Below are 16,091 nucleotides of genomic sequence, written 5' to 3'. Positions count from 1 at the left end.
CACGGATCATAAAAAGCAAGCTGTAATGCTTATCTTTTTCTTTTTTTATTTTTCTCCTGCTTAAATACATTGTTTAAATGATGAAATTAATGTATTTCTCAAATAAAGTGTTTAAAAAATGTCAACAAATCTTAAATTCTTTGGTGCTCCAAGTATATCATTTCAAAATCTGAGCAAGAAATATCAAAAACAAAAATTCCATAAAGTTTACTTTGTTAAATTAGCAAGTAAAACTGAAGAAAAAAAAACGAAAAATTCAAAGTTATCATTGATAAGAAAAATATCTCGTCATAATCTCGAGCAATAATATAAGATTAATTAAATAATGAAAGATAACTGATTGCTTAAAATTAATATTTTTCAATAATATTTCAGTGATACAGCAAAAACCTTAACAGATAAAGATATAACTATAGATGATACACAAATGTCGCATACACCATTAACAACAAGTTATGTTATCAAATCACAACGACAAAAACCAAAACAGTACAGTCTTTTCAATTATGTATAATGCCTATTTTAATTAGAATATATTGCTATTTTACAAATATGCTGATATGATAAACGATGGCCAAGGAAATTACATATCAAAATATGGCGTATAAATGTATTTCATCTCTAATTCATACTAATTTACTCATTTCTTATCTCAAACTGATAAATTCTTTTACTTCAAATATTCATCTATTATATTAGTTTAATCGTAAAATTTGAATCAATCGCAATTAAAAATGACTTGATAATTCGAATTTTTAGACGAAACTGATTGCTAAAATTAGTGTTGTAAAAATTTTTAATTTAAATTTAATTACATCTATTTTTATTTCTCAAATGAGCTGAAATTAATATTAAACTGTAGAACAGTAGCTATCTACTTTACACCAATGAAACAACGACCGGAAATAGCGTTAACCGAAATGCAACTATGTAATGATGCTGATGTACCACTTTTATTCAAGCTTTGCTCCGATGCAACTTCCAGCATTACGGTAGTTATCGAAAACAAATTCATTTATCAATTTGATTTAATCATTTCTTGGGGTCTTGCTGTTAATTATCATAGTGTTAGACTAATTAATTACCTGCATCTCGAGGATGATTAGTTGCGATTCTCTTTCGCAAGCTGAACTAACTGAAAGTGGTCGCATTCAGCTATTAGATTGATGAATTATCGTCATCTCGAGAATAATTAGTTGCAAATCTTTTCCGTAGGCCACACCAGCCGGAAGCGGTTGCATTCCGCCACGTGCGGAACAACGTTGTTTCCTAACATGGCGACATCCAAAGTATCAGCAAATTCAGCAAGAAATGAAAACACCAAAATTAATACTTGTTACAAATTTTGTTGAACAGGAAATCGACAATAATCAGACGGTTGTAACCAAATTGATTGGTAATAAAAGAACCTATTGTAATGGGTAAAAAAAAGTGTATGAGCAATAAGGATTGTAGTTATAATAGGATGCTTGATTGATAAGTAATAAAATAAGCTTTGATAGATAATAAAATAAGCTATCTTTTAATTAATGCATCAAATCCTTCAGTTAATTTACCCAAAAGGCAATTTTACTTGTTTGTCTTTTGGGTAAATTGATTAAGGATTCGATGCAATAATTAAGATTTCTAAGCAATATTTTTGAAATTTTGCTTTTTATCCTAATCCCTTACTCTCTGATCTTGATGAGAACGAATTTTTATCACCATGATTACTCTAAGCATACTCTACCTTATCATCCTGCTATTCTAGTGATAATCATTTTTTTCATTCTAACTTTGAAATATTGATATTTTCATCTAGAATAACTTAGCTACAACATACTATTTCATGTTTACTATTTGCATGCAGTAATTGAATTGCAGCACGAATACACTCAAAAGGAGAAAGCTCAGAGGAGCAAATACCTTTGATGAAATTCACGTTTGAAAGAAAAGAAGCAATCTCATCCTCTAAAACATTAACTCCTCATACCGATAGTACTGCTACGTACGTTTATCTCTCTTTCCGTTTCCCTTCACCGTAAAGGTACAGGTAAAATTATAAACTATCCGAAATCCGAAATTTGTCTGAGATAGTACAACGATCTCTTAAAAGTCCAAGTAAACTTATAACATCCATAATTTAAGTTTTCCTTTCTCCTTCCGGAAATCATACTAATCTCCGGTAAAAAAAAAAAACAAACATCCGCAAAATTGTTATCATAAAATGTTGTCCTGTTATGCATATTAGCATTACAACAATTTTAACCGAAAAAATTCCGTTGGTCAATTAATTGTTTTTTAACATTTATTTCACTCTTTAAAATTCACAAAAATTTATGAATGCTTCAAGTTGATAAAAAAGAAATGAATGCTATTAGGTTATAGGCAACCGGTTCAAATGATTTATGCTCAGGAAGAAGCATTAAAGAAGTTAAATTATTTCATTCAATGGTTTCAACGACATCCTTTAGAGACTATGATGTTGTTCTTATTCTTCATTGCATTATTTGTCGCAATTTTCAATTAAATAAAATAATTCCTTCCTCTTTTTTTCTTTAAATAATAATCTCCAATTAACTTTTCCATACATTACTTGCCTTTTTGAAATGATTTGTTTTCTTTCCCAAATTAAATTTGCCATAATGTCTGTATTGCCAAATGAAGGGAATTTAAGTTTGTTTGATTCACAAACTAAATGAATATTTTGTTCCAATATTTCGAATCATTTTAAGACTACCATAGCATTCCTTTGATCATGTTTTTGAAGTAAAACCTTAAAAGTTTAATGAATCGTGAAAATCTTCATTCCAAATAAAGTCATGTTCCGTAATTTCATCCAGTTTCTGCATCATGTCCGGATACAGTTATGTTCACATACTTTTATCTGCACTACATCTAAATAAGGTAATATTCCGTAACGTTGATCCGTTTTCAAACGTCTACGAGTATTCCTCCAACGCCATCGTTCCCGTAATTACAGCTCACTTATTTCAGGAATTCAAAATATCGTAAACTAGTGATTCCCGGAAGTTGCATATTGATGATTCCGATTAACTTTCTGGCTAAATTAGATCCCTAATATATAGGACGTGACAATCCTTACAATATAATATCTTTAATATCACTTATAAGATCCAATCAATACATTTCTTTCATTATTTCTTCTGTATTCTTTCTGGATTACAAGTACATTTTCTTGCTCGTAACGACCGGTCAAACTAAATGCCATAGAAATGTGATGTTACATGCCATGTGATATCCAGCAAGAAAAAATTCCCGGTGTTTTTTTCCTGGGACTTCTGGTAGACAAATAAGCAGGCGTAACATGATGCATGTATCACTACCGGTTCTCATATAATCGCCGGATTTTTCTGGGAAAAAAGTAATTGGTATTTAACGGTTTGCCGTTGTTTTGATGAACTCTCATCAAGAAATCTCGGTGTGCTTCTTTGCGATTTATATTTCTGTTCCGGGTTGTTTTTCTCGAATGCAAGTCATTTTGCGGTGTTTTTTGATAGATATGGCGGTAGTTGCATGTGTTAGCACCGAACAGAATAACTAAATTCGAGTAATTTATGTGGAATGATGAAAAGGTCAAAGGATAAAGATTGAAGAGAGTTTGGCTGAGAGAAATTACTTCGATATTCCAGATTACAGCTCGTGAATTACACGTTTAGCCCTTTCAAACAATTCCCAATTGTATTGATTGAAACTTTTGTCAGACTTTGGTTGACAATATGCAAGAAGGAATGAGCGCCACATTATCATCAAGTAATAGTAGTAGTAACATCAGTAACGCTTGTGACAGTAAGTTTTCGTATTTGTCGAATGTGGAAAGCAATATAGCAGTTCTGTCCGGTTTATTCCCGTTCTCATCTCAAGTTACGTCATCATCATTTAGCAGTGTCATGACTGATCGTTCCAAGGTGTGTATTTGAAATTTCGCAATACAAATAATGCTATGATATTTCTCATAGAACTAATATCATGTTTGTGCCATTAATAATAAGTCAAATAGATTGAGCCAAAGATTTATCCGAGTATTTTTATTGGATAATTATGGTTAATATTTAGATTTGCCGATATTGCTTATCAGATGATGATGTAAGCGAATGGTTGGCACCATGTAAATGTATTGGAACAATGAAATGGGTCCATTTGAGCTGTTTCGAGCAGTGGCTTTCCTTTGCTCCGTACACTATGAAATATAGTTGTGCTATATGCCAGTAAACGCTTGTCCTTTTAATGCTTTTATCTAATTACTTTATTCCAGTAATTCATTAATGCATAATATGATGACCGTCAGAAAAGGAGTGCTATACACTACATTCTTGTTATTACGATTCTCGTCACCATTATGTTAACAAGAAAAACTTGGCTGGTCAGCCAATGCTGTTTTTTGCCTTTTTTTTCTAAGTTTTCTTTTTAAAGATTTGCTTTCTTATTCATAGATTTGTAAAGAATAATAAAACATTTCCAGTTATGTGTATCGGCGTCAGTGGAGATTAAAGCCTTACAAACACTGGCATTGGCCGCAGCTTCGTCTGCGTATAACCGATTTGTTCGGAATATACTTCGATATAATTCTGACTTATCGCATATGTCGCTACTTCCCACGTTGTTTGGATGATAGAGTTACATTCTTTCTCTATACTAGTTATGTTTTGCTTTGGAAATTAGTCGTTCTCAGTAGGATGAGACTTAATTTTTATTCAAATATTGTATATGACATTGTTACATCGATATGCTCTTCAACGGTGTTAGATGCATTGTAATCTTTTTTATTTTGTAGATACATCAAATTGTATTTCCGGTAATATTAAGAGGTAAGAGTTTGGAGGTACCATTTTTGTTGTTTCTGAAATAGGTTAGCTCTGAAACTCTGAAAGTAGCAGCTTCATAATTTCTTATCTTCACCGATTGATGATTCTCACTTTCACTGACCCTATGATTCTCATTTTATTGATCCGGTCCTTTTTACTCATTTTAAATAGCTTTTGTATTTTTACTCACTTTAAATTGTCTTTCAGATTCAATTATTGTAAACCAAAGTCTTTCGAATGCCCAGTGTATTAAACTCATAATCTATTATAGAGTAATTAAACCTTCTACGCTTAGACAAAATTTCGAGATCATTCACTATGTACAAAATTATTGTAGATATTATTCCATTCGTACGAAAAAAAAAGAGGAATAGATATCCTTTATTTAAGAAAAATATCATGTCTTACTGCTACCGCTTTACTTTCTCCACTGCTTTGTGATGGAAGATTACCTTTAATGTTTTTTATATAGGTCCACTCCTTTAACAAGGCGATTGTCGAATTTCTATAAATTCAGACTTGGAGATATACCAGCAGTTCACAACTTCTGCTTGTCATACAACATTTTCATATAGTAACTTCTTTATAACTTACCAAAAAAAAAAAACAAGAAAGCAGATCTCCTAATTTCTTAATTAGATTAAAAGTGGACGATTAAAAGTATTCACTTCCAAATGATGAGAAAACATAATACATCCATCGTGCTATTTGTCTTAAACCGTTTATTTTTACTAAAATTATCTTGCCAATTGAATAACTGCTAGATATCTGACATATATTATTAATTGAGATGCTCAGTCTTGTTTCAGTTTGAAATTCGAGAACTGTTTGCCTTTTGTTTTTGTACTTTCGCAATGCATCAATACATGTATTATATGTGGTTTTGTTTAATGTTTGTCCGAGATCTTTTCGATAAATTAATTCAATTTAGTCATTTTGCCTGGTAATAAGGTCATTTTCCACAGAACATATTCTTGCATATTTACTTTTCGCATATTCTTGCATATTTACTTTTCGCATATTCTTGCATATTTACTTTTCGCAATGTTTCAGACTTGGGTTGGGACTGCTATAAACTCTTTTTGATATTTGAATTGCTACCGGCGTTTAGTGATAATTTGAGCTTAACAAGAATTTTTCTGTTGATTTGTGGATTCGTTGAAACTATTTAGAAATTTAACGTGCAATTAGACATCTTTATTCATTTATTTGTCAATGTTCTAGTTCCCAGTTGACGAATAATTGAAGGAAATAGTTATGCGCCTTGAAAGTATGAAGCACGATAACTGGGAAGTATACGAATCATTAGATGATGGATCAGATGGCGGAAATCAATTTTCACGAACAAATATGAAGGTAGCACTGTGATTATTTCATTAGTTCACATCTTTGTTATGAATAAATAAGAGAAAAACGCTATTGTTTTTATAGATTTGTAGATTTTGTTATGTGGAAGGATCGGATGAACGTGGTTGGCTTAGACCTTGTAAATGTTCCGGTTCAATGTTATGGGTTCATAAGCAATGCTTTAATTCTTGGTTAGGAAAAGCTTCTGGAAGGAGCAGAATACAATGCCAGATATGCAGGTAAGCCAGACTTTTCAGTCGAAATTTGGGCAATCTCATTGTCATCAGAAGTTAGAATAAAAGATACTGGAGGAGCTGTGTGTGTTGCCAGCAGACACGCATCACTTCCGGGTAACAGATAACCTTCCGGAAATTCGTTACATTTCTACTGTTTATAAAACTATTTTTCTAAAAGAAAACTCTTGCGACACTTCCAATAGATGTTAGTTTATCAATGATAACACTATGTACCACCCTCTGCTAAACTCCCAAGTTAGCTCAGCACATATTTATTTTCTCCTCTAGAACTTATCTTATTACAGATTCAGGTATAAGAAAGTATTGCTTCTCAAGCCCTGGAAAGAATGGTGTCTGCCAGATTTTCATCTATCATTTGTTGATGTGTTAGAATTGCTGTTTGATGCTTTTTTTATATACCGAATGAAATTTGTTCATACTATAAATAAGCCAACTTCAATAGTCATCCGAATTCTTCGAACTTCCTATATTTTCCATCGATTTGGCTTTTATGTGCGAGCTTTCTCAGCTGTTGCATCTTCTTTTTTCAGCGTTGTCATTATTGATGCTGTCTGATTGACGTTAGATTAATTTACTAATATTTCGTTTTAATGGTGAAGTTTTGGGAATATGGCGGAAACATGGGTCGGAACTATACTTTTACATACTTTTTGTATGGTATATTGTATACATATATGTGTATTTTTTTAACTAATGGAATTCATAAAGGTGATTTAAAATGAAAGGATTTAATCGAACAATATTGATATAGGTTTTACTGACAACCAGAATAAAAACTTGAGTCGACGACTCGAAGTTTACCATATCGGGAAAAAAGATAATATCTCAAAACTAATAGGGAAATGTAGTTCTCGGTATGGACAAATGTAGTAGGGACTTTGTGGAAAATATGAACAATATCATGTTAAAAAAAAAGAAAAATGATTCGTAAGAAAGAAATCAATAACATATAATTACAAGAGCTCTGAACATACTTTTATTCACGGCACTTTTTAATTTTCAACATTTCAAATATCACTTTGGAACTCACTTGCTTGGTATGAATGCATGGTCGGGATGTATAAATTTTCGTTTAGTTGTAAAAATGGTATTTCAAGGTGTAATAATTTTGAACATTTTCAACCGTACTTGTTTTGTTTGTCCTTCTGAAATTCTTATTCTGACATGAACATCTTGAATTTTTTATCCAATTAAAATGTTACCATCTAATTTATTTGGCCAAATACATTTCATTGAATTATTTTAAAACGATTAAGACTGTTAATTAATATTTGTCCTAATTAATATTCGTATTAAAGTATATATGGATAATTTTTGTTAATCAATACTTACACCATTCAATGAAGGTAAATTCGCAATTCACATTCTACATTCAGTGTAATTCCTAATATGAAAAGATTTTATTCACGTATTTTTGTATATAAGTACTATTTCATTATCTAACTATGATTGCTCATCGTAATTCCTGTCAGGTTATGTAGTTAATAGAAAGGTTAAACAAAAGTGATCATTATCAGAGGATTAAGTAATTTAGCATGTTTCGATTCCCACATACATCTAATCGATCTAACTCAATAATTGGGAAATTATCCTACTAGTGATTTAATTTTGGCAGAATTTTCTCTCAGATTATCATTAAAGGATATGATAAGTAATGAATGATTCAGCTGATAATCATGATGATGAAAATTTGGTTTAGATGATAGGTGATGAAAACTTGCTTTAGCATCAGATCATGATGATAATTTGGTATGGGCAATGAGGATATCACGATTCATGTGACCTATTAGCAATGACTGGATCTCTTTGAATCTGATGATACTATAGCTATTGCAACTGTTAAAGTATTTGTTTTCAGGTTAGATGTTCGATAATCTGAAGGATTATTTGTCAAAACGATTGATACAACTAGCATTATGGGTTACTGATGATCCTGGTTCATTTTTTACAACTCTATTGCTATGCATTACACCATTTTTGCTACTTACTATTGTCCTTTCGTGGAAACTTCGTAAAGCAATTAAAGTAAGTTTTATTCCGTATTTTAATGCATCAAGTATTGTCCTAGAAAGAACTGAAAGATTAAAAAATTGTTGGATCTTGTGGTTTTGTCTTTTTTTTGAACATAGACTAAGTTATTCTGGATTTCAAATGATACCGGATGAGGGATCTCCGTTCATTTTTGAATAGATTTTTAGAAAGAAAGGAGACGTGAAAGATTACAAAAAGGCAGTTTACGACGTAAGAAGAAAGAATGAATAAATCATATTCAAGGATAACTCCATTTCTCTTTACTGTGCATAATCTATAAGCAAAAAGTCAAAAAATATTGGAAATTATCCTTTTTTCTCCATTTTCTTTTCTATCTTCATTTACTGATCTCATCGAACTGATATTTTGATATCAAATTTGCTACTTTTTTTTTCAATTCATTTGTGGATATTCAGTACAAATAGTGAAGAATAGATAAGATCAAACTTAAGATTAAACAATTAAGATCAACTGCTTCATAATTTAACTGTCACTTGTTTCTAAGTAATTTTCTGGATGCTATCACAGAAAGATGCTCCTGAGAATTACCAGAACAAAATTATGTTTCAAATATTGAACAGGTCATATTTCACATTTTAAAGAAAAACGAAAAATTCTCCCGCCGGCTCATCAAATTGTCATTTAAAAGTAATACAAATTAAACGTTTCACTTCAATCTCTCCCTTATAATATGGTTCAGAAGACATTTGTATAAAATATCCAATATGCATACTTCACTTTGATAAACCATTTCCTCATAAATCTTCCAGAAATCTGACTAATTTTTGCGCAATTTTATGATGCACCAATGTTGATGGATACCACTGATTGTGATAAGCATAGTCGAATACCTTAAGTGATCTGTAAATAATGACACCCGATTGCTACTACTGGCAAATAACACTTTAGATCGGTAAATTTTTTTCTTGCATATGCTTATCATTAATTTAGAGTATCTAAGAGTGAACTTTTATCACCAGATACTGGTTGACTGATAATCTCAAAGAGACATAATTAAGAAGTTTCTATACATACGTCATATTACTTTGTTGGTACGTGAATGGTTCATTTGTATTCAACCCTCTTGTGGCATCAACAATGGCTGCGTTCAAATCGAACAGCCTAACTTGTCGATTTTCGTGACCTTTGATTGTCATCAACCTCCAAAGTTTCTAAAATAAGAAACGACATGAATTTTATGCAAAAATCCAGACCAAATTCATATATTGGCTTTAATCCTATATTGCATAGGCTTCCTCGTTTCTTGACAACTGCCAATAAAATGTCAACATTTGAAGTGCATATTGTTAGCATACCGAATTGATATGCGAAACCTTGGAAGATATATCCAAGTTATCATTCCCATTTGAGGCAAATATCGCATAACCTGGTGCTTCAAATGGATCAATCATATTCATAATTATTATAATACCTGAAAAATTCACAATCTAAAAGTTAGCACTGATAAAAAGACAATCTTCATTCTCTCATTTATGATCACTGCAGTGATTGGCGGCACATTAAATAGATGGAATCTCAGGTGGCATCACCAATATTATCACCAACCAGCTAAGATTTATTGGAAAAGAAGGAGAGAATATTACTTTTTCTTTTGTAATTTGAATTTTGAAAGCACTTAGATTTACATTAAGTAGATCGAGTCTTAAGTATCATCAATATTATCACTTACCTTTAACTATTTACGAATTACGCTACCTATAACTCTTCCTTTTTCCAAAAATTACCATAAGTAATATCGCATTTTTTCAAATTTTAATAATTGAAATTATATTTTAATCAAACCATTATCCATGGTATTGATTAGACCCAATACAGCACGTGCTATATTCTGAATAATCATCTCATCAGCGTTATTCGATTCATTGATGTCCTTTTGTTGCAGCATTAACTCCGATAATCCACCTACTTGTAAAATGATCAAGGGATCTAAAATAAAAACAAGCAGGCATACGTTGGCGTAAATGTCGCAGAATGAAGCAATAAAATGATTAATGATAAGATAAACAAAAAGATGAAGTTAAAAGAAAGATATCACAAACCAAATAAATTAAGTTATAAGCTCTAGTAGAAAAAGGTTTTAATTATTTCTATGATATGATAGCTTAAATATTAATTACAATTTCTATTTAATCCCACCTTTTGGCAGAATGCGTCGATTCATGAAATGATATTCGATCTGCCATAATATTCCTGACCAATCTGAGAAAAACATATTGTTGTAGCCACTCCGTGCTCCACTGTATGCATAATTTATATACTAAAATTGGTTTTTAAAATAAAAATCGATCAGTTTTCGAGAAAATTCTCTTCAAATAAAAAAATCAAATGAAAATTTCCCTCTTCCTTCTTTTTCCTTTTCTTTTTAAAATTATTCCTAAACTTTCATTTCTTATCAAATTATTAAGAAATAATGAGCAATTATGACAGATTACTGTCAAATTAAAAGAGATCATTTGATGATCATATCAACAAGAAGTGATAATATTCAATATCATTTAAAAATTTTCAAATGCAAAAATGAAGCTTACTTCATCACATTCAAGCATTCGATTTAAATATTCCGGCCATACCGGACCATTTGAATTTCTTGTAAAACCATGTGAATGTGTGTTAAATTCGATACCATCATCAGTGAAATCGTCACCAAATACGATTAGTTGCGAGCATGGAACATTATGTGGCTATAAATATGCATATAAATCCGGTTTAGCCGAGATATTTTTTGAAAAAATCCCATAAATTCCATCAAATTTCATTCAAATTACTCATAAATAATAGTTTGGATAATTTTTTGTGCATTTAAAAAATTCAAAATAATTGATAAAACTTTAATTTAAATTTAAAAATGTTATGAGGAATATTATCATTTAATTCGATTACTACATTAAAACCAATTCCTCAATTATACATTTAACATTAATATCATCAGAAGAAGAATGTCATATCATCAAATCATTCTTTTAAATTCATCTAATAATGATTAAACAAATGAGAGTTTTGCTAATTACTACGCATAATTTACTCTTACCTGTATAAGGCAGTATGAAATGTGAAAATATGATTTTTGACCTCTAAATAAATATTATTATGCAAATTTTTGAATTACATTTCATATGGAACAAATTATTTATGCATTTCAGAGCAGAAAGATTTAAAACTTGAAATGATAAATGGAAATGTAATGGATAAGATTGACAAATTATCTACCTTATGAAGTAAGTTAAATGATGCAAAATGTGGTAGGATAAGTAGTATTGAAAGCGAGTTAACAAGCAACCTTAACATGATGTGACAGATCTGAACTAATGATGACAAATTTATCGGATTTACTTCTTTCTTCTTTTACCGATTTCATTCGTAATCTGGTGAACACCGGTACCACTTGTTTAATTGTTTATTCATCAAGATTAATGCTTGATTATTTTTTTTTTTTTAAATCCTAATGACAGCTGCACAAATCATTACTATCGAAGCATTTGTACTAGTCAAGTTTTATCGTTCGATCCTGTTTACACACAATACAATGTCACCATCCTTGATCATATTTCCAATATACTGTCACCTATTTTAATCATTTTCTAGTTAGTCGATCATGACAATATTTATCTACCGAAATATGAAAGCTTAGGTAAATATTTCCCAAGAAATCATAAGTCATCTTTTATAAACACTATCATTACGGTAAACCTATTTAGCTAGATAAAAAATTAACAAACTATCTAGTTGGATAGAAAATTAACCATATTCAAATATTTGGTAAATTTTACCTCAAATTGATTGTATCGATATGTGGCATGTACGAAAAAAAGTTCACAGTTTTCTTCCGGAATATCCGGAAGAAAGATTACCGAAGTATTATCGAACGTGTTATGATGTTAAATCAGGCCAGTTAATGTCTAATATCAAATATTAACAGAATAAATAACTAATCATACAAATAACACATATATGGTTGTAGAAAATGGATAAAACATCGGCATAACAATATTATTCTACGGATATGATCATTTTCCGAATTCCTCCCTACTTAATATTTCTATTTGTCTTTTCCGGAAGGGTAAAATGGAACGATCATAAAAAAGAGTAATGCAGAAAATAGCCATTAAAAGTTGACTCTGTTCATTAACTAGGCTCTAAGTTTCAGAATAAGATTATGGCCAAGTGTTTAACAAAATAACAAAAAAGAAAAAAGTTAGAAAAAGCCAAGATATCATTGAAAGCCTGTAATAGTAGAAATCAAACCTGAAATATGGAATATCAAAGTTCTACCTGAAAATTTTATCATTTGTTGCAGAGCTAAAAGTTAAAATTAATTATCCTAAAAGTGCAACAGCACACAAATTACAAATCTTTACCTTAACTAATTATCATGATTACCTCTACTTTGGCTAATTATCATAACTTACAAATAATTGCTTATTTTTATTTCTCATACTTTTCCTAAAGCCAACAATAAATATTCCTACCTTAATTGATTATCATTCCAATAGAATGAAATAAATATGATAATAGAAAGGGAAAGAGAAAAGAGAGAGAGAGAGAGAGAGGTGAAGATTGATGATACATAAGATGAAGTTTCATTTGCAGGTAAAAAACATTTTCCTGATACAATAATAAGGAATGAAAGAGAAAGCAAAACGTCACAATTATCAAAGTACGAATAAGAAAAAGAATTGGAAGGAATGAGAAATGGTATGAAGACAAAAGAAAAAAAAGAAAAAAAGAAAGGAACAGAATATTTCAATTTATTTTTAAATTAAATGTAAAGAAATGAGAGAGAGAGAGAGGAAGAGAAAGAGAGGGAGAGAAAATAGTCTTTTTCTATACAAGGTGATGATGGGTAAGAAGAAAAAGAAAAACAAGCTATATAGGTATTTGTCACCGTTAAAAACATTCCTGTCATTTAAACGATTAAAATCATTTCTTCTTGTTTTATTCATTTTTAATTTATTTATATTATTATTATTATTTCAAATTTTCATTTTATATATGATATTATCACATGACATTTTCATTATCATTATCATCATTATTATTACCACTACTTATAATGTTATTATGGTATTGTTATGATAACAATTTGATCAATAATTATCCATATCATTATTATAATTATCATTATCATCATCATCATTAATTATCATTATTATCATCATTTTTATCACATTAAATTATATCGAAGTGAAACCGAATGATATCAAACTACTACTACTATAATACTTTTGAAATATTCATATGTAATAAATTTCAATAGGGTACATTCCTAATCTGTATATATTATAGTACTGTTACTATTATCACTGTTACTATTACTATTATTACTACTACTGTAATACTCTATTGTTTATCTCTTATCATTATTTTATTGCTTATCACAATTGCTAGTTACTATTAGAGTTTCCATTTATTGTTACTGTAACTTACTGTTCTACACTATCATTACTAGTATTACCAACACTAATACTATATTACTTCATTGCTTGTCATTATCATTGTTACAGTTACTATTAGAGTTGCTATTATTGTCACTCTAACTTACTGTTACTATTCTATATTATTATTATTACTACTATTATTAATACTATGTTACTTTATTACTTATCATTACTATAGTTATTCTTGTTACTGTAATTTATTATTACTTCTTTTACGTGTATTGCAACAATTTCACTTTTCATCACCTCAAATTATCCCGAACTACTGAGTGGACATACGTGGACATAAGTGGACATAGTTTGTATATGCTTGCTATTATGTATGCATAAATAGCTAATATTATGAATAGCAACAATCCACCAGTATCCGATATAAACGAAGTTCATTTTCTTTTCCTTTTTTTTTGCATTTTAATAAAATCATTTTTGTTTTTAATCGTTAATTTAACTTTGCAACCCTAAAAAATGACCATTAAAATTGTTAAGGATTATCCTTTTGAAAGTCAGAAAGTATGAATTGAAGTTTAAATCGAAGTTTTTCTTCTCATATGGATTATATTTTAATGATTTTATTCGAATTACACTTTATGATTTTTCGGGTATTTTTTAGGTAGACTAAAATTGAAGAGATAAGTGAAGAATTAATAATAGGGTTAAGTCAAAAATATCATTGCTACAAGAATCTTTAATCTAAACTAGAATTATAAAACTCAATGAGGTGATAAATTTTTCAGTTTTTCACTTTTTCTTTTCTTCCTCTAAATCATTATTTTAATCGTAATTATTACAATCATGATTTTGTCCTATCATAAATGTTATCATTATTCAATCATATTAATTCTTTCTTGAATGTGAAAATGCAATGAAATGTTTCATTTTGAGATTATCATCAAGTATTTCTGCAAAAATGCAAAAATTACGAATGAATTTCGAAAAATATTTGGGAATTTTGCAAAAAATTTTAATCTTTTTATTATTACTATCAATATTCTTCTGCTATTATTATTTTTTAAAAATTGTCATCATAGTTATATCCATTATAAAGTGTTATTAGCTGCATATTTTCTACACTTGAAGATGTGGAATTCCGCAAATGCGTCATGAAATGGGAAAATGTTATGTTGAATATTTCATTATTGATCTTATCAGATCATTACCTTATCATTAGTTTTTTTTTATCTTTTTTTAATTAGAATTCAGCAGTTAAATGGGAATTTTACAAAAAAAAAAAGAAAGAAAATTTCAAATTAATGTGTAAATCGTGGAAAATACTATCAAATTAAATTAATAATACGCGTGAATTATAGCTACTATCCTTGCCATTATCATTATTATTATAATATTTGCTAAAGATAGCGAATAATTTCAGCATATTATTTGATTAATGAAGTGGTAAATTCATTATCAAATATTATCACACCATTATCACGACTAATATTTCGTTAAAATGACACATCAAATTGCAGATATGGGAAGATATCTCAGAATTCTTGGACAAAGAACATTTCGGTATTACTAATACGCAATGCTGCTTCACGTCCGTATCCCCGCTTGATACGGCTAAAATTAACCATCAACATTCCCATGCTCTTCATGTTTCACCTTTATTTTTCTTTTTTTTTTTTCTTAACCAAATGTTGATGATGATGATGTCACATAAGGAGGAACAACATGAAATATCAGAATTTAAGACTGAAAATCAATGATTATAAGTAAAGAAGAAGAAGAAGGAAGAGTATTATCAATAATTGTGATAAGGGTACTTGATGGAATAATCGGAGTTGCAAAAATATCTTAAGATGATTGCAATGATAGCTTAATAAGGAATATCTATAGATAGCAATCTCATTAGGGACTTATACACATCTGCTAAGAAAATATTACGCTAAATTGTTAAACTCTGAATCAGAATCCGAGTAGTATAAGGTTGGCTTCAGAGTTCTATCCAATACTTCTACTAACTCGTACAAATGAAGCTTTAATCGTAATAATAATAATAATTAATAATAATAATAATAATAATAATAATAATAATAATAATAATAATAATAATAATAATAATAATAATAATAATAATAATAATAATAATAATAATAATAATAATAATAATAATAATAATAATAATAATAATAATAATAATAATAATAATAATAATAATAATAATAATAATAATAATAATAATAATAAGTAAGTAA

At 29.4% G+C, this 16,091-nt stretch overlaps 5 protein-coding genes across 5 annotated transcripts; 4 read left to right on the top strand and 1 right to left on the bottom strand.

The window, feature by feature from the left end:
• Positions 1 to 887: 887 nt before the first annotated feature.
• On the top strand, positions 888 to 2,024 carry LOAG_06958 (hypothetical protein; the record flags this gene model as incomplete). Its single annotated transcript, XM_003142492.1, has 3 exons — positions 888 to 992; positions 1,216 to 1,396; positions 1,864 to 2,024. 3 exons carry the CDS (start codon positions 888 to 890, stop codon positions 2,022 to 2,024), a joined length of 447 nt encoding a protein of 148 aa, XP_003142540.1.
• A 1,674-nt stretch (positions 2,025 to 3,698) lies between these two features.
• Positions 3,699 to 4,809, top strand: LOAG_06957 (hypothetical protein). Its single transcript, XM_020447301.1, has 3 exons — positions 3,699 to 3,908; positions 4,057 to 4,208; positions 4,463 to 4,809. Exons 1-3 carry the CDS (start codon positions 3,720 to 3,722, stop codon positions 4,755 to 4,757), a joined length of 636 nt encoding a protein of 211 aa, XP_020302457.1. The 5' UTR covers positions 3,699 to 3,719; the 3' UTR covers positions 4,758 to 4,809.
• A 1,211-nt stretch (positions 4,810 to 6,020) lies between these two features.
• On the top strand, positions 6,021 to 7,032 carry LOAG_06956 (hypothetical protein). Its single transcript, XM_020447300.1, has 3 exons — positions 6,021 to 6,161; positions 6,237 to 6,391; positions 6,694 to 7,032. Exons 1-3 carry the CDS (start codon positions 6,063 to 6,065, stop codon positions 6,962 to 6,964), a joined length of 525 nt encoding a protein of 174 aa, XP_020302456.1. The 5' UTR covers positions 6,021 to 6,062; the 3' UTR covers positions 6,965 to 7,032.
• Positions 7,033 to 8,261: 1,229 nt separating this feature from the next.
• On the top strand, positions 8,262 to 8,690 carry LOAG_06955 (hypothetical protein). The gene is made up of 2 exons (XM_003142489.2): positions 8,262 to 8,434; positions 8,608 to 8,690. The coding sequence occupies exons 1-2, from the start codon at positions 8,273 to 8,275 to the stop codon at positions 8,665 to 8,667; spliced, it is 222 nt and encodes a 73-aa protein (XP_003142537.1). The 5' UTR covers positions 8,262 to 8,272; the 3' UTR covers positions 8,668 to 8,690.
• A 505-nt stretch (positions 8,691 to 9,195) lies between these two features.
• LOAG_06954 (hypothetical protein) lies at positions 9,196 to 11,816 on the bottom strand (the record flags this gene model as incomplete). Its single annotated transcript, XM_020447299.1, has 7 exons — positions 9,196 to 9,301; positions 9,476 to 9,612; positions 9,757 to 9,872; positions 10,244 to 10,387; positions 10,598 to 10,718; positions 10,990 to 11,142; positions 11,739 to 11,816. 7 exons carry the CDS (start codon positions 11,814 to 11,816, stop codon positions 9,196 to 9,198), a joined length of 855 nt encoding a protein of 284 aa, XP_020302455.1.
• Positions 11,817 to 16,091: the final 4,275 nt, after the last annotated feature.

The sequence above is a fragment of the Loa loa genome, assembly GCF_000183805.2.
Source record: "Loa loa unplaced genomic scaffold supercont3.39, whole genome shotgun sequence".
NCBI lineage: Eukaryota > Metazoa > Nematoda > Chromadorea > Rhabditida > Onchocercidae > Loa > Loa loa.
Note: the sequence above shows the minus strand (reverse complement) of the source record. Positions and strands in the feature narration are given on the sequence as shown.